At 47.3% G+C, this 18,215-nt stretch overlaps 1 protein-coding gene across 1 annotated transcript in view; it reads right to left on the reverse strand.

The window, feature by feature from the left end:
• Positions 1 to 2,401: 2,401 nt before the first annotated feature.
• LOC142497884 (phospholipase A2 inhibitor and Ly6/PLAUR domain-containing protein-like) overlaps positions 2,402 to 18,215 on the reverse strand; it is a 33,388-nt gene continuing 17,574 nt past the window's right edge. Inside the window, exons 4-5 of the mRNA XM_075606285.1 lie at positions 6,052 to 6,192; positions 2,402 to 4,739 (exon numbers count right to left, since the gene is read on the reverse strand). Coding sequence (XP_075462400.1) covers positions 4,549 to 4,739; positions 6,052 to 6,192 — 332 coding nt within the window. The 3' untranslated portion in view covers positions 2,402 to 4,548. The remainder of the gene's footprint in view (positions 4,740 to 6,051; positions 6,193 to 18,215) is intronic.

Genomic DNA, 18,215 nt, shown 5'->3' on the forward strand with positions numbered 1-18,215 from the left:
GACCATCAAAATACACCCTGTGTTTCACTCTTCTCTGCTGAAACCTTTCCGTGAGAACCCATTTCCTGGACGGAGACTTCCTCCCCCTGAACCCATCCTCGTGGATAACGAAGAGGAATTCATTGTGGAAAGAATTTTGGATTCCAGGTTACACCGAGGGAAACTACAGTACCTGGTTCACTGGGGGGGCTATGGCCCAGAGGAGAGGTCTTGGGAACCCAAAGATTTTGTACATGCTCCGCGACTAGTCAAAGCTTTCCACCGACGATATCCAGACAAGCCTAGCAAGGATCGTCCGGAGAACGCTCTTGGGAGGGGGGAGTAATGTCATATTCAGCTAGCCTGCTGTACCTATGCTTCGCCACCGGGACTGCTGCCACTCTAATGTCTTGTTATAGCCTGCAGTACCTAAACTTGTCCACCGGGATTGCTGCTGCTAAACTAGGAACATTCCAGAACCTGTTACCTGACACCTCTGCACCTGTGCTCCACCTCTCAGCCTGCCTATATAAACCTCCCTTTCCTGTTCCTCCTTGCCTGTTTATACTGGTTCCTTAGCACCTGCAAGGTTCTTGTGTTTACTGCTGTGTTAGCTTTTGCTATCATCCTGTTCCAGTTTCCTCGTTGCCGACCTCTGCTTGTTTCCTGACTTCGCTACCTGCCGCCTGCCTCGGACCCCTGCTTGTTACCGGACTTCGCTACCTGCCACCTGCCTTGGATCTCTGCTTGTGACCCCTACTTCGCTCCCTGCTGTTCCTGCCACTGGGATCCACTTCAGCCGAAGTTCAATCCTTGACACCTGGGCTGAATTGAAGTCCTCGGACTACCATTGACTCAGCAGACTGTGTGGAGCCTAAATCAGTGGGTGGCCCCTGACTAACAAGTGGCAGAGGTGCCATGTTAGCGCATGCCCCTGTAAGAATCAGAAGTCCCGCTTGCCCAGTTTCAGAAGACTGGCATCGCTCAGATTGGCTGGTAGTATTTCATGAATGACTCTGAAATACTATAAGAAACCCAGCAGCCAATCAGGTATTGAGATTCGTCCAAGATTCAAGCGTCAAGACAGCAGCGGGAAATTTGAATCGACCAAAAGATGTTCTTGGAGAAATAGCAGCGCACCGGCTTCAGAAATTTCAAGTCAAAATATTTTCTAAGTCCCACTTTCCAGGCCCAACTTCTCAGAATTTAACGTAGCGGCTGGGATTTAAAGCCGATTACAGTTCCAGGACGTTTGGGACTAGGTCACGGTCAAGTTATTTCAAGGCTCCTTGCGGATCTAGCGGTGGCACCACGTGCCGATTTGAGTTCCATGACATTTCGGGCTAAGTCCCGGTCAACCTAAAGACTTTGTTTTATGTACTACGGATGCTAGGAAAGTCTCGTTTTCTATCCCAGACCACCAGTAAGTGTGTTTTTCTTATTTTTTTTTGTGATCCACTGTGTGTACGTCTGTTTCAATGGAATAAATGACTATTTGTTTTACTAACTAGTTTTGCTCAGTGAATAATCCTGGTAAAATGGTGTAAGTACCTGGTCTCCCGTGACAATTCCTCAATAAATATAGAAAGCTTTTAATAAAAATAGCCTAGCAAAGCCTACATTAACTATAATATTTTGGTTGTGCAGCTACTTATACAGGATCAAGGTGTGTGGGTTTCCCAACCTCCCAAACCCATCCCCCCACCCCGAACCGTGGCTGGTGGTAGCACCAAGGCCCTAAGGTGACCATCTGAATGGTTCCCATCCGTGGACAATCAGCAGCCCCTCAAAGGCCCCCATGTGCCTGTGAAGGCCCTTCCTTGGGCTGTCTGATGATCCCTCCTTCAACCTCCAGGATTCAGCCATCAAGGTAATCTCCTGGCTTCTAGTCCCATACTTCTTATACTCCTCAGTCCATACATTTCTGCACAACTTCGGCCCATAACTTACCTCCCCACCAGGCATATACTTTACCTTCTCCCCCAGGCCCATACCTTTCCTCTTCCTCCCAGGCCAATAACTTCTGCTCCTGTCCCCCACGAGAGCCAAACCTATCACCCGTACCATTTGTCCCTTCTCCCCCTCAGGCCCATGCATTCTCTCCCCCCAGGCCCATACCTTCTCCCCACCACCATATTTTTCCTCCCTACCCCTCCCCAAGACCATACCTTTCCTGCAGCCCAAGCCCCCCAAGTCCCATACATTCTCTCCCCCCCCCCATCCCTTATCTTCTTGCCCCCAGGCCCATAGCTCTCCCCCCACCACTCCAGGCCCATACCTTTTCTCCCACCCCCCCAAGACCCATACCTTCTCCACCCCACCCCCCAGGCCCATGCATTTACTCCCTCCCAGGCCCATATCTCCCTGCTTGCCCATATCTTAGAAAGTTTGAGTTAGCTTAATAAAATATTAAAATAAACAGAATGCAATGTGATATAATATTTTTTTTTCAGTCTTCCAATAACACAGAGAACATTTACTTGAAAGTCCAATTTTTTTCCCCATGGTAGGTGCGCTATGGGGGGGGGGGGGAGGGAGGGAGTGTTTATCCCTACATTTGTTGTGGGCCCCAAGATTTCTGTTGGCAGCCCTGGTCACAATACTGTACACTTTAACGCAGTTTCAAAGTACTTACAATGTTGAATATAACTGTTCTATAAAATAATTCAAGTTAAAGTGCACTAAGCGGCGAAAAAATTCGGCATATTTTTTAAATCTCAATTTTTGACAGCGTTGCTATCACGATATGCAGAAAGTCCCAAATACCACTGATAGCAACATTTACAAAAATGGCGAGTAACCGCGACGTGGTGATCGGTGCTTTTAAAACGGCTCACCCGGCGAGTTCAATCTGCTGCAGAGAGAGAGACGTCTCTCCCTGCGCAAATCTCACCAGAAAAAAAATATTTAATTCAAATGTTATGACTAGTGTACATGAGCAGGGGGTCTAAAGAGCAGATCCGTGTTGTTTCAGGTCCAGGGACCCCCTGTTTCCCGATATACAGGCTCCATTATGGGGTGTCAGTATCTCCTATGCATCGAAATGTCCGATCACGTGACACGGGATATTTACATGCATATGAGATACTGGCACCCCATAACGGGGAGGTATCTCGGGAAGCAGGGGGTCCCCAGACCTCAAATCAATGCGGTTCTGCTCCTGAGACCCACTGCACTGTCTGGGTGCCCCACTGGGGTCCCCGGGTGGTCCCCGCAGGTGTCAAACGTTCATCGGGTGGTCCCTGTGGGCGTCTGGGGGCCCGCAGACACCTGTGGGAACCACCCAGGGTGCCGTGTGGGGCCTACAGACACCCGTGAGGCCCACCCGGTGACCCATGCTGGCCTGTGATATTAATCCTGTGTATAAAAAAAATAGTTTTATGGGAGGGCACAAGGTGTGGGTGGGTTGTGTATTGTTGTTTATTAAATATTGTAATGGTTTTTGGTTGCCTAGGAGGTGGCTAGTAGGGCTGTTGTGTGTATTTTTTATTTATTGTGGGTAGCAGTGGTGGGTGAAGGTGGTATTAGCCCCAAGGATGGGTGTTTAGGCCTACCGGGTGGGTAGGGGGGGGGGTTAACCCTTCATTACCTTTGTGGTATTAACCGCTAAGGTAATGAAGGGGTTAAGTCCACCCGCAACCCCCCCGAAAAGCCTAAACACCCACAAAGGGCCAAATACACCTTAACACCACCCCCCGTTACCCACAATAAGCATGGTACTGGTGGTTAACCCCTTCATTGTCTTAGTGGTTAGCAGCTAAGGTAATGAAGTCGCCTGTTAATGCATTTTTCATGCATCGGATTCATGCCGGGGGTCTCCGGTGGTGATATTAATGGGTTTCAGCTCCGGAGACCCCCGGCATCAATCCGATGCAGGAAAAAGTCTTTTTTTTTTCTAAATGACGTCTCACTACTTCTCGGCAGCTTCTCACCACTCTCACACCAACTTTTTGTGGCAAGGCGATTTTGAGAGGAAGTCTCACTTCTAGAGCGGCGATAAGCTGATCGGGGCTCAAGAATTTAGCGCTTTTGAAAAACTACCGATCAGTGGCGAAAAGTGGCTTGTTGCCGCGCATTTGGTGATTTTTTTTTTCTGCAAGAAAAAACTGCGATTTTTGCTCTTATCGCCGACTTTTTGCTGCTTACTGAATAGCAGGAGGCTTTCTTGGCGAAGTGGCTTATCGCTGCTTAGTGCATAGGCCCCTATATATTTTTGTAATCACAAGAATTAATTGCAGGAGAAAATGCAACAAATCTGGATCTTTGTAGACGTACAGAGTAACATCTAATAATCTGAATCTATATGTACAGAGTAATATCTAATAGTCTGAATCTATATGTACACAGAAACATCTAATAATCTGAATCTATATGTACACAGAAACATCTAATAATCTGAATCTATATGTACACAGAAACATCTAATAATCTGAATCTATATTTACACAGAAAGAAAAACAATATTAGTATGTTTTATAATATCTGTTGTAAATCCAAATTAAAAAAAGGTATCACCTAATACTCTAAGTAAAAAGGGGAATAAATCTTATAGGCTTCTTTATGATTGTACTAAGATAAGAGTTTCATCAGCAGAAGAGCAACAGCTGGAAAGAAAAAGCCTTTGTGGAGACCAATACTTCCATTGGAGCATTTAACTATCATCTCTGTGTATATACCACCGTCGCTCCAAGATTGGCTACCAGCATTGCAGTAACTATCAGTGGCACAACCAGTTAGGATCTCTTTGCCTATTTTGGATTCTAAGGAGAAAAACATGAGTAAATACAGTGTAACAACAGAGAAACGCATTTACATTATTCTTGCAGTTGAACCTCAGTGGAGTGAGCAGGGTGAGTACATCTGATCCACGCTGCTCACTGCTTGTATTATTCTACACTGAGGTTACTGAGTAATTACAGTACACACTACAGATAAAACACGAGTGTTACTCTGATTATAAGGCACAGTGACAGCTTGATGCATTTACACGTGAGTTTTACTGCACATTGTAACTGTTCTTTTTCTCCCTGCATTACAGTTACATTGTAAGGTCACAGCATAGGTGTTACTTACTACACTGGTGTTACATTGTAATAACGCTGCATAGATAATCTTCACGATATCATGTTACAGGGCGAGCCACAGTTACAAGCATTAATGTGCAAAGCATCACTGGCCCTTCTGGCAACAACAGATTAAAAGTACAGTGCAGAAAAAGATAACTTTGACTGACTGCCTTGATGTATCCATAGAAACTGGACATCACCTGACACAACTTACACTGGAACTACTCGTGGCTGCATCTGTATGTTTTAAGGCAGCATTTTATGTTTGGGAACTGCATCAAAATATAAGATTCTGCCTTGCACACCAGTAACGTAATATTAGGCTACACAGTTACAGTATACAGTGACAATAAGCTATAAAGAAATTCTAAGGTTTGTTATATTCTTAAGAAACTTTATCAATATTGAGTTAAAACAAAAATAAAAAGTATTTTAATAAAGGCTTCATACAGATGTTTCTATTTTATGTTATACCTTTGGAGATGTCAGATGTTAATAACACCTATACTAACCCAGTATTGTGCAGGATTTAAAGATGTTCTATAAACAAAATCTACATTTGCAGTGTTACTAATACTGTGTTACAGTGACGCAGGGAGTGGTGCAGCTATACTGAAAACATAGGGTAGGGTAGCGTTTCTGTGCGTTATAGTGAGGCAGTGAGCCAGATTGGGATTGTGTTATTATGCTGAGGGTGTAATCCTAAATCATGAAGAGGACAATGTTTTTGCAGTAAAGTACGCAGTGGGAAATATCTGTGAAGTTTGATTATTAGATTGTAAGCTCTCTTGGACAGTAATTACATTTCTTATTGGCTGATTTTATTTATTGCACTGATTGCATTATTTTTCCATGTATTATTTTGTAAAGTGTGCTGTACTTATTTGGTGCTATATAAATATAAAAATACATACTGTACGTTATAGTGTAACCTAGTGCAGTGAGACAGTGAGCAATGTGTGTGCAGTAAAGGAGAGTCTGTGCAATGTGACTATAGTGGAATTACCTGTTATTGTTGTAGTTTGGACAAAACACTTCTCCTCATCCCCAGTGCACTCTATGATTTTCGAAGTGGAACACTTGTCAGAGACAATATTCATGCAGCTTGGGCATGTCACTCCATTCTTTATATTGTTCTCAGCTGGCACTTTAAGTGGGAAAGAGGAAGAGAATCAGATGCTATGAATATTCCAGTCTGCCTTTATTTTGTGAGCACTTCATGGGCAGGATAATTAAGCATCATGAACAAAACGCTAAGCAGTGTTCTACAATTAGGTGGTGTGTGGTCCCGTGGGATCCGACGGCGGAGCACTGCAAATGTAAGCAATGGGGGCTGCGTCAGGTCCTGAAACGCGTCAGAGTGTTCTTTTGTACTCTTTATGACCACCCAATAAATTCTTTTTAATCCGGAACTGGTTTGCAGCCCCCATTGCTTACATTTGCAGTGCTCCGCCGTCGGATCCCACGGGACCACACACCACCTATCTATGTCACTGGCGTGATGCACGCATTCATCTAAAGTCTGAGCAGCTGTTCCACTGAGGCTCCAACAAAGCATTGTTCATTACAAGGTATGTACTTTGGTTTTAATGGGGATTTAGACAGTGCCTTTATGGTATATATAGAGTTCTGTGTCACTCCTCCAGTATAAGAAACAACAAAGGGATAGGGAGTGATCACAGAACCATACTAATTGAATAAAGTGGTCAATTACATCAATGTGGTAATCAAGTAATGGGTGCAAACTGTGAACTGAAAAGTGAATCAGAAAAGGTGAAGGGAAACACAAAATGGATGTGCCCCCTAAAAGAATTCACTTAAATGCACACCAAAACAGTGTAAAATTTAGCTTTTAATAAATTTACTTAAAACATATATTACCAAAGTAATGTGTAATGTGAATTAAAAATATAAAATTAAGATAATAAATAGTACGAGCATATATACATTCTATATCTTTGAATTGATCAATTTAATTATCAACCATTGCATTACAACTTGACTCATTGTGTAACATAATATAATTATGGGGGGTTGCTAACATCCTTACTTGCACAATCACTTATTAATATATGTGCAATATAAGTCCCTTATAACCATAACATATACCCATAACTTCCATTTTTATTCAGTACCCTATATATGCACTTTACTATTTGGTTCAAATAGACTCAAACTGTGTCTCTGCGCATGTATACCATGCTCTGTTAGATATTAGGAATTTTTTCTAAGTCCCCGCGCATGCGTGGGACTAACTACCAGAAATCGCGCAAAATTTCTAAGTGTCAACGCATGCGCAATGAGTATAGACCCTAACAGTATAATTTCTAAGTCCCCGCGCATGCGCGGGACTAACTAACAGAGATTGCGAAAAATTTCTAAGTGTCAACTCATGCGCAATGAGCATAGACCCTAACGGTATAATTTCTAAGTCCCCGCGCATGCGCGGGACTAACTAATAGAGATCGCGCAAAATTTCTAAGTGTCAACGCATGCGCAATGAGTATAGACCCTAACGATATAATTGCTAAGTCCCCGCGCATGCGCGGGACTAACTAACAGAGATTGCGAAAATTTCTAAGTGTCAACGCATGCGCAATGAGCATAGACCCTAACGGTATAATTTCTAAGTCCCCACGCATGCGCGGGACTAACTAACAGAGATTGCGAAAATTTCTAAGTGTCAACGCATGCGCAATGAGTATAGACCCTAACAGTATAATTTCTAAGTCCCCGCGCATGCGCGGGACTAACTAACAGAGATTGCGAAAAATTTCTAAGTGTCAACTCATGCGCAATGAGCATAGACCCTAACGGTATAATTTCTAAGTCCCCGCGCATGCGCGGGACTAACTAATAGAGATCGCGCAAAATTTCTAAGTGTCAACGCATGCGCAATGAGTATAGACCCTAACGGTATAATTTCTAAGTCCCCGCGCATGCGTGGGACTAACTAACAGAGATTGCGAAAATTTCTAAGTGTCAACGCATGCGCAATGAGCATAGACCCTAACGGTATAATTTCTAAGTCCCCACGCATGCGCGGTACTAACTACGCGTATGGAACGATACAGCAATATTTTCTAAGATGTCGCGCATGCGCATCGGATAAAGACCGTTTGTAATCATCTCTAAGTCCCCGCGCATGCACAGTAGCCACCCCAACCGGAGAATACGATTTTTAGTTATAAAAACTGCTCCCAAAGCCCTAAAACCACTGGGAAAAGTGTTAACTGAAGGTATGACACTAAGGAATTGACTGATAGTGTGTCTAATCAGTATATAAGTACCTTATGGAGTTAGTTTAGGTGTAAAGACACTGCGCATGTGCAACAGCTGTTAACAATTGATTTTGCAATTAGGGTACTGACAGGGTATAAAAAGGTTCAGAGCTCACTGCCCCAGTAAAATTTGTCCCTGAGGAAGCTCCTTTGCTGGAGGGAAACGCGCGTTGGACGTGCAATGTTGTCAGTCTCCTACTTGGAGCTGTTTAATGTAGTGTCAGCAGTCTCCTGGCTCTAACTTTGTTGATCCCATTAGTTAATTATTTATTCTTTATTTATAGTGAGTGTGCCTGCTTTCCTTGCACAGCACTGCTGTTTCTGGCAGGTCTATGCTGCAGTGTATGTATCACCATTATCACTGCACTTGCCAGCTTTATCACTCTAGCACTCTTACTTTAACACACTAAAGTCTCTATTATAGTGCGCAGTGCTGGTTGTTCTAGCCAGGTAGCTGGACATTTAACACACTGGCCACTCACTTGTGTACATTTATATACTTTTATTTTTGGGTCTCATCGTTGCTCCAGAGGGGTTAACATCCTGACTTCTAGCAACCTGTGTCCTCTTATCCCACCATTATCAAGTGGTTCAATGGGATAGTATATACTTAAAATAGATGACACGGTTGCCTGATAATGTTGATTTAATATATTTTTAATTCACATTACACATTACTTTGGTAATATATGTTTTAAGTAAATTTATTAAAAGCTAAATTTTACACTGTTTTGGTGTGCATTTAAGTGAATTCTTTTAGGGGGCACATCCATTTTGTGTTTCCCTTCACCTTTTCTGACTCCTCCATTATAACCTGTACACCTGTCTGCCTATATACCACAGTGAGTCTCATACAGCTTTATCTATGCTCAAGCGTCTGGATGGATTGTGATTAAATGTATAATCAAATGTATACCACAAACAGCTGAGCCCTGAATACTGGGATTATATCCCATACACACAGCGTGTTCTACAATTAGGCACCTTCGGTGCTGTATACAGTACATTATAGCCTATCCCAGGGATTTACTGCATCAGAAGTTGTCTCATGTCAGACGACTGATTATTACATACATTTTTCTATCCCAGAAGAGGGTAAAGTGCTTTGTAGATGTAGCCAGGTCCCCCCTTCAGTTGCAGCCCCCCCTCCGGGTACTCACTGCGGCCGTTCGCGGGGAAGTGTGGGCATTTGCGCGCTCAGCGCACTCTCCTCAGATGCGGCCGGTTGCTGGGGATGCGTGCGGCCGGTTGCCGGGGACGTGGTCACATTGCGAGGCTCCCGGCGTCTCCCGCTACAGGGCGCCGCCATTGTTCACTACCTCACGCATGCGCAGGAGCCAGAAGCGCCGGGAGGCCCACAGACACGTCGCGCATGCGCAGTGATTAGTGCGGCAACCCGGACCAATGAGAAGAGGGCTCTTGGAGGGGACTACATGTACCATGAGCCTCAGCAGCCCACATGACCCCAGGGAGCCAATAGGGCTACAGTATCTCCCTGCTCATGGATAGATAAATTTCACGGGGTTTTGGAACACGTCAGTCGGCGTCAGGAGCAGCTAGGGGAAGGAGGTAGGGTTCAGGAGTCAGTGACTCCCTGCACTAGGCCAGCAGCCCCCTAGGCCCCAGATAGACCTGAGCCACCAGTAGTATTGAGTGTTGTAGGGACAGGCCCCAGGTTAGGGACCCTGCCCCTTACTATCCAGAGCCAGTTAGGGACACAGCGGACGCTGCGCTTCCATACAGAGGCTTAGGATCAAGCCTGCTCAGCAGAGAGCGCGAAACCGCACCAAAGGTGGACCGCCCTCACAGATCTTCTCACCGGAGGAACCGGACATCACTCCAAAGCTCGTCTGATCCTTTGTGAAGAGTCTTTAACGCTCAGGTGCCGTCGCACTGGGCAGGTAACGTTACGCACGTGCACACACGAGAGTACTCTCACATAGTGGCAGCGCTGACCACGGGACAAGGGGGGGTTATTCTGTGGACACGGTGTGGGGGTACACGGTTGTGGGTGAGGGGATTATGCAATATCCTTATGCAGTGCTAACCGTTAATGTGTTTAGTGAATGTTATGCTTATATATATGCAGTAAAGCCTGTTCTGTTTTACAACTGTTTGCTTAACGTGATTGTTTCCTGTGAGGGCCTCCTCCCACTCCGTTGGGATCCCTCCCAGGTGGAGGCGTTGCACCACGAGATCGTATTATAGGTATGTACCCCAGGCTCCCCAAGCGGAGGCTTAGGCTCCTGAGAGCCACACAGGTTACACAGCAGGTAGTTGCGTCTGTATTCACAGGGAATACCAGTTACATAGAGATATCAGCAAGGTTTGCTGTGACAGTGTTGCTATCCATCAGCGGTTTTAGTTCATTCCAGTCACTGGGTGCCTCAGGCTTGTCACCTTAGAATAGTTCTTATGGACAGCTTCTTACAAAGTGAGGAAAGTTACTCATTATATTTATTTATTTAGAAAATGTTTTACCAGGAAGAAATACATTTAGAGTTACCTCTCATTTTCAAGTATGTCCTGGGCACAGAGTTATGAAAATAGATGACTGCGGGGGGCCTGGCCAGCAGGTGCTGGAGTTTGGGTCTGGCCAGAGGTATGGCCCAACTTCTGCATCCCCCTCACCCCACTCCCGCAGAAGGCATTTCAGACTGCTGGGGCCCAACCACCGTTATAAGCTGTCTATGCATGCGCGCCAGGATTTGGGCCCAACATACGAATTGGCATTGCACCATAGCAGATGTCTCTCCCAAGGTATGCACGTGTTTTTTGGGGCCCTGAAAGCGGGGTGTTATGTATGTGTGTGGTAGAGCCCTGGTGGGCGGTTATGATTGATGAGAGGGGTTTCTATATTTATTGGGGGGGCAGTGTTTATGGTGTGTGGGGTGTTTATTATCTGTGTGGGAGTTTATTATGTGTATGGGGGTATTATGTGTATGGGAGAGGGGTATTGTGAGTATGGGATATTTTGTTTATGGGGGGGGAGAGAGTTTGGGGCATGAGAGAGAGACAGAGACATAGAGAGACATAGAGAGAGACAGAGAGAGACAGGGAGAGACAGGGAGAGACAGGGAGAGACAAGGAGAGACAGAGAGAGACAGAGAAAGACAGAGAGAGACAGAGAGAGCCAGAGAGAGACAGAGAGAGACAGAGAGAGACAGAGAGACTCACCAACCTCTGCGCACCTCCTGTCTGCCTCACTCTGCTATCGGGTGCTCTGCTGCTCCCTCTCCCTGCAGTGCACTACCGGATCCATCCTCCTTCAGCTGCCGGACTGCGTGCGCATCACGCGCAGACATATATACAGAGTTTCCTGGTCCCGCATCTATGTTGTGCCCATGCGGGGGTGACGTCAGCACGCCGCGCGCATGTAACGAATGCTCAACAAGTGGCTGCTCCACATCATCAACCAGCTGTTGCTGTACGGCTCTCACCTGTCTCCTGCGTGACTGCAACCAATCACAGCCCGCGCTGACGGCGCGCTTCCGCTCTGCTCCTCATTCATTGGCTCTTCTCCCTGTTATATTCTCAGCCAGCCCACTGGCTCACCACTCTTCTTGTCCCTGCTGTCTTTCCTTGCGCTCCTGTTCCTTGATCTCTGTTCCTGACCAGGCTATCCCTTGGACTCCGCTCTTCTGTAATCCTGACCTCGGCTACCATCGACAATCCACATCTCTCCAACCCTGACCTCGGCATACGTACCACGACTATTCTCATCTCTCCAACCCTGACCTTGGAATACGTACCACGACTATTTTAATCTCTCCAACCCTGAACCCGGCTACATCGACAATCCGCATCTCTCCAACCCTGACCTTGGCATACGTACAACGACTATTCTCATCTCTCCAACCCTGACCTCGGCTAATAGTACCTGCAACGACCCAAACCTCTCCAATCTAGACCCTGGCAAGTGTCTCGACTATCCGTACCTCTCTAACCTGACCCGGCTACACTCCAGATGTGCACACACGGCTGTGGGATGGTGTTTATCTAATCCCCACCTCGGCCCATCTTGTTTGTGGTGAGCACTCCGTGACAAAGTGAGAGAGAGGGAGAGAGAGTTTGGGGAGAGAGAGAAAGAGTGATAGAGTAGAAGAGCACGAAAGAGAGAGAGAAGAAGCCGAGAGAGATAGAGAAGAGCGTGAGAGAGAGAAAAAGAGCGCATACGAGAGAGAGCACAAGAGAGAGAGTGAGAGAGAAAGAACACGAGAGAGAAAAAAAGAGCCCATGTGAGAGAGAGTGCAAGAGAGTGAGAGAGAGAGAGAGAGCACAAGCGCACAAGAGAGAGAGGTAGTGCGAGAGAGGGTGGGAGCGCAAGAGAGGGGGGAGCGCAAGAGAGGGGGGACCGCGAGAGAGGGGGGACCGCGAGAGAGGGGGGTGCGCGAGAGAGAGGGGGAGAGAGAGAGGGGAAGAGAGAGAGGGGGAGAGAAAGAGGGGGAGAGAGAAAGGGGGAGAGAGAGAGGGGTAGAGAGAGAGAGGGGTAGAGAGAGAGAGGGGTAGAGAGAGAGAGGGGTAGAGAGAGAGGGGGAGAGAGAGAGCGCGAGAGAGGGGGGAAGCGCGAGAGAGGGGGGAGCGCGAGAGTGAGGGGGAGTGCGAGAGAGTGGGGGAGCACTTGAGAGAGCATGAGAGAGAGAGCTCGAATGCGAGAGAGCGCAAGAAAGAGATTGCGAGAGAGAGCGGGAGAGAGCGGGAGAACGCGAGCTAGAGTGAGAAAGAGCGCGAGAGAATGCGAGAGAGCGCGAGCACGAGAGAGCACAAGAGAGCATGAGCGTGAGAGAGCATGAGAGCGCACAAGACAGAGAGAGACAGAGAGAAAGAAAGAACGCGAGAGAGAAAAGAGCCCATGCGAGAGTGCAAGAGAGAAAGCGAGAGAAAGAAAGCGACCGAGAGAGAGAGAGATCAAACGCAAGAGAGAGAGAGGGGGAGCACGAGAGAGGGGGAGCATGAGAGAGGGGGACCGCGAGAGAGCGTGAGAGACAGAGAGAGCACGCAAGAGAGAGTGTGCTCAAGAGCTAAAGAGTGAGCGAGAGAGAGCAAGAGAGTGAGGGAGAGCACGAGAGAGCACGCGAGAGAGAGCACGAGAGAGCTCATGCGAGAGAGAGCCCATCAGAAAGAGTGTGCAAGAGAGAGAGCAAGAGAAAAAGATCACGAGAGAGAGAGAGCGCGCACGAAACAGCACGAGAGAGTGCGCAAGAGACAGAGAGAGCACGCAAGAGAGAGTGTGCTCAAGAGCTAGAGAGAGAGTACGCGAGAGAGAGAGAGTGTGAGAGAGTGAGGGAGAGCACGAGAGAGCATGCGAGAGAGAGCACGAGAGAGAGGTCATGCGTGAGAGAGCCCATCCGAGAGAGCGTGCAAGAGGGATAGCGAGAGAAAAAGAACCCAAGAGAGAGAGAGCGCGTGCGACAGAGGGGGAGCGCGCGACAGAGGGGGAGCACGCGAGTGAGGGGAGCGCGAGAGAGAGGAGCGCGCAAGTGAGGGGAGCGTGAGAGAGAGGGAGCGCGAGAGAGAGTGATCGTGAGAGAGAGCGCCAGAGTTTTTCAGGATACATAGCGAAACCTTTATCAGAAAAAATTTACCCAAATAAAGAGGTCTCTGGTGAAACATAAACTTCTCCATTTTGGCATAGAGATGGTTCTCGTGAAGACGAGAAAGGACTAACTTAGTGTGCTGAATATGTTCAGGAAGGACCTAGAAAAGATGAGAATGTCATCAAAGTACACAATGACGAAAGTGTTAAGGACATCACAAAAAACCTCATTCACAAATTCCTGGAAAACCGCAGGTGCATTACAAAGTCCAAAGGGCATAACTAAATACTCGTAATGGCCGTCGGGTGTATTGAAGGCCATCTTCCATTTGTCTCCTTGTCGTATGCGTATAAGATTATAAGCCCCATGGAGATCAAGTTTAGAGAAAATGGTAGCGCCTTGCAGGCGATCAAAAAGTTCTGAAATAAGAGGCAACGGATAGCGATTTTTCAGAGTGATCTTGTTCAAACTTTTGTAATCTATACACGGATGAAGTGACCCATCCTTCTTCTTAACGAAAATGAAGCCTGCTCCGGCGAGAGAAGTAGAATTTCTTATAAAGCCTTTCTTTACATTCTCTTGAATATATTCAGACCTAGAATTAGTCTCCGGGAGAGATAATGGATATGACCTTGCTTTAGGAAAATGGCACCGGGCTTAAGGTCAATAGGACAGTCAAAAGGACGATATGGGGGCAGACACTCAGATCGAACTTTATCAAATACATCAAGGAATTCTGTGTTTACATTAGGAAGAGAAAGGTTGCCAGGTTTAGTGGTCTCTAGACCAGCAACGCCTTGAACCGGAGACGTAGAAAGTCTCTTAGAGGCTGAACCCCATTGTATAGGGTTGTTATCAGTCCAATCTATCTGAGGGTTGTGTCGCTGTAGCCAAAGTAGAACCAGGATTACCTGCACAGAAGGGGAAAGAATTACGTCCAGGGAAATTTCCTCTTTATGACCATAATTCGTGGAGAGTAAAAGAACAGCTGTCTCCAAGGAGATGAAGGCTGGCTGGAGAGGTCTTCCATCAATAGCCTCGAGACCGACAGGTTCAGACTTCTGTATCATAGGGATGTTGTGCTTGTTGGCGAAATCCTGATCCACAAAATTTCCCCACACCCGAAGTCGATAAATGCAGACGCGGATACTCTGTAGCCAGGACCCTCAAGGAGGATTGGAAGCATAATCCTTTTCGGTAGTTTACCCTTTGTAGGGGGAGTAGAAGAAATTGTACCCAATGAGATTCCCCCACACCTTTATTGGGTGTTGGTGTTTCCGGCTCCGTAGGACAGCGGCGCACCAGGTGTCCAACAGTAGAAACAAAAACCCTAATTTCTCTGGCGCTGTTTCTCCGAGTAGGAGAGCTGATGACTTCCTAACTGCATGGGTTCTGGGGCCTCAAGAGCTGGGAGATCGGTGGGAGTAGAACTGCGGATAGGAGGCATAGGAGTGAGGGAATGAGAATAAAGACGTTCAAGCCGCCTTTCCTGAAGGTGTTGATCCACCCTAATACATACGCTATCAGATCCTCTACCACGAAGGTCTTTCCTGAGTGGCTAACTCATTCTTCAGAGTTTCCGAGACTCCTTGCCAGAAGGCTGCAGATAAAGCCTCATCGTTTCAGCCCGTCTCTGCAGCGATGGTCCGGAACTCTAGAACATACTTGTCAACGGATCTGTGGCCCTGGGAAATGTGGAACAAAGAAGATGCAGCAGTAATTTTACGACCTTGGGTATCAAACACCTGTTTGAATTCTTTTTTTTAAATTTGTGAAATTTTGTGGAAGTTCAGATGGGAGAAGCCCAGGCCAATGCCTCACCAGTTAAGAGTGCAATAATATAAGCCACTTTAGCTCTGTTGGAAGAAAAGCGAGAAGGCGTTAATTCAAATTGAATATCACATTGATTTAAGAATCCTCGACACCCATCTGGGTCACCAGTGTAGCGATTAGGAGTAGGGAGTTGTGGCTCCAGTGGAACATTGGGCTCCGGACAAGAGGTGGACAAAGTTGAAGGTTTGAGAATTCAAGACTGGGACTGATGGAGCAAGATTGTGGCAACTTTTTGGGCCACAGAGGTGACTTGTTTATCCAAATTCTGGAAGTGTTCAGTAATGGAGGACAGGGCTGGGCCCAACTCAGGGAGGTCTATGTTTGTTGGGCTCAGCATTCTGTAACGCTCGCGCTGCCCACAAACAAGACAAGACCCCGGCACTGAGGTGGGAAAGTACAAAACCACACACCTGCAGCAGCGGTTGCATGCCTGGAAGGCAGATAGTCTAGCGTTGCCGAGTCTGGGTTGGAGAGTGTAGAATATGCCGTATGCTTGCCGGGTCCTTGGATTGGAGTGAGCAGGATAGTAGGGGGACGTAAGCGTGGTCTGGGATTGTAGAGAGTAGAGTAGTCCGAGTCCTTATGCCATGAAAAGGGTTGGAGAGATGTCCGTAGTCGAGGGTAAGCCAAAGTCCAAGATCCAAAGGGGTTCACTTACAAGCCAAGTTGGTATACGAAAGGTTAACTGCAAGTCAAAAACTTAGAGAAAAGCACAACTGAAGTGAGCGTCACAAGGCTACATAGGATTATACTGAGAAAATCATGAGAGTAACCAGGAAGTACTTAAAGGCTGGACTAGCCAATGAGGACAGTGGGCGGAGGGTAGGCGCGGCCCCAGCATAAACTGGGATAGGCTGCAGGAGTTAAGACAGGAATGAGACTACTTGCCACGCAGCTGGGGATCATTGCATGGCTCTGAGTAGGAGTTTTCACAGGGCTACTCTGGTAGCGGCTGGCTGTGAATGTCCCGGGTATCACACTTAAGGTGAAAGTGACCCTGGAGATGGATAAGTCTGCTCGGACTGGTGTACTTGCGGCCATCCATCTTGACGGGCTGTGGGAAGAGGTGGACGCTTCAGCATAATAGGGGACCGCTGAGGAGGGTCCCCGGAATGGACGCGGCCATGCAAGGTGACAGCCTGGGGTATATTAGTGGGTAAACCTCGGGCAGGACCTCTGATTGGTTTAGGGCCTGAGGGGCATCTTCCAAGCATATCTTGTGGTCAGTGACCAGTAATACGGTACTAGCAAGGTAATCGGCATCAAGTTTGCATCCTAGGATTCTGGTAATGGCCAGACCCGGGGAGTTTCTCACGTGGTCGCAGACAGTAGTTATAGACGTAATGATGGGGACTCCTCCCACTGCGATCACATGGCGCAGGGGTATGCAATATTCTAAGGACCAGTTGTGGACCTGTTGCTGAGAAGCCATGACCACCTTGTTAACTTGGTTTGACAATTTGACTGATGAGTAGGGCACCCCTGTTCTGAGATCTCAGCAGCGCCTCATAATGTAACGCACTTTCCCCCACCCTTAAGGAGAAAAGGCAGCTATGGTGTGTGTGGTGTGTCACCTGTGGCTCACAGGAGGCCTGAACCTTCGCAACTGCGAGCCTGGGGTGTGTCTTATATGTCTGGTGACAGCGCCTCCACCTGCACGGGATCCCAACTTGGTGGGATAAGCCCCTTACAGGAACAATACCAATGAGACACACACTCAAGTATATACTAACAACCGTTACTGAACACACAATAACAGTACCCTGTACCACACAGTATAATACCCAAAGTACATAGGGTGCTTGGCACCAATACACTTATGTCCTTTTCCCACAATGTCAGGGCCCACCCAAAAGTGTAGGAGATACCACTATCCCATGGAGTGTTGGTGCACTTAGTTTGGTACCTGCCCAGGGCTCCAGCACACGGTTAATGCAGATTAATAAAGGGGATCCGTCTAATCCAACATTATCGTCTGTGATGGTGTCTGCCTCCACGTGGGGTGAATTCCGGCATGGATAATATCACCATACACAGTATCTTAGATGGAGGTGGTCTGGTCCCAGACAACCGACCGTAATCACCGTGCGGTGTCTTCACTGTGTCCCTGACACTAGGCAGCACATGGGGAAGCGTCCCTATCTAAGGGGCCTTCTCTGAAACAACTACAAGCTACTGTAAGTAAGGGCCTATCTGGGGCCTAAGGGAGGCTATTCTAGGCCTAGTTTCAAAGCCCCGAGACACTACATGCTTGATCCAGCTCTCTCTTCTGACTGGTGTGGCTCTCCAAGCGCACCAAATGTATTTTCTTGCTTGCAAGGGCTTGCTGCAGCCCGATTTGCTGTTTTGTCTCACATGCTCTTCAGCCCCTGTGCATGATGGGGCTGTAGTCCCTGCGGAGCCCTATCAGGTAATGGCCGCCCCTACTCCTGTGCTTCAGCACATGCACAAGCTCTGTAATGGCCGCCGGGCTGTTGTACCCTTGTGCGCATGCGCAATGTGTACTGTGCATTCGTGGC

Source organism: Ascaphus truei, chromosome 6, assembly GCF_040206685.1.
Source record: "Ascaphus truei isolate aAscTru1 chromosome 6, aAscTru1.hap1, whole genome shotgun sequence".
Lineage (NCBI taxonomy): Eukaryota > Metazoa > Chordata > Amphibia > Anura > Ascaphidae > Ascaphus > Ascaphus truei.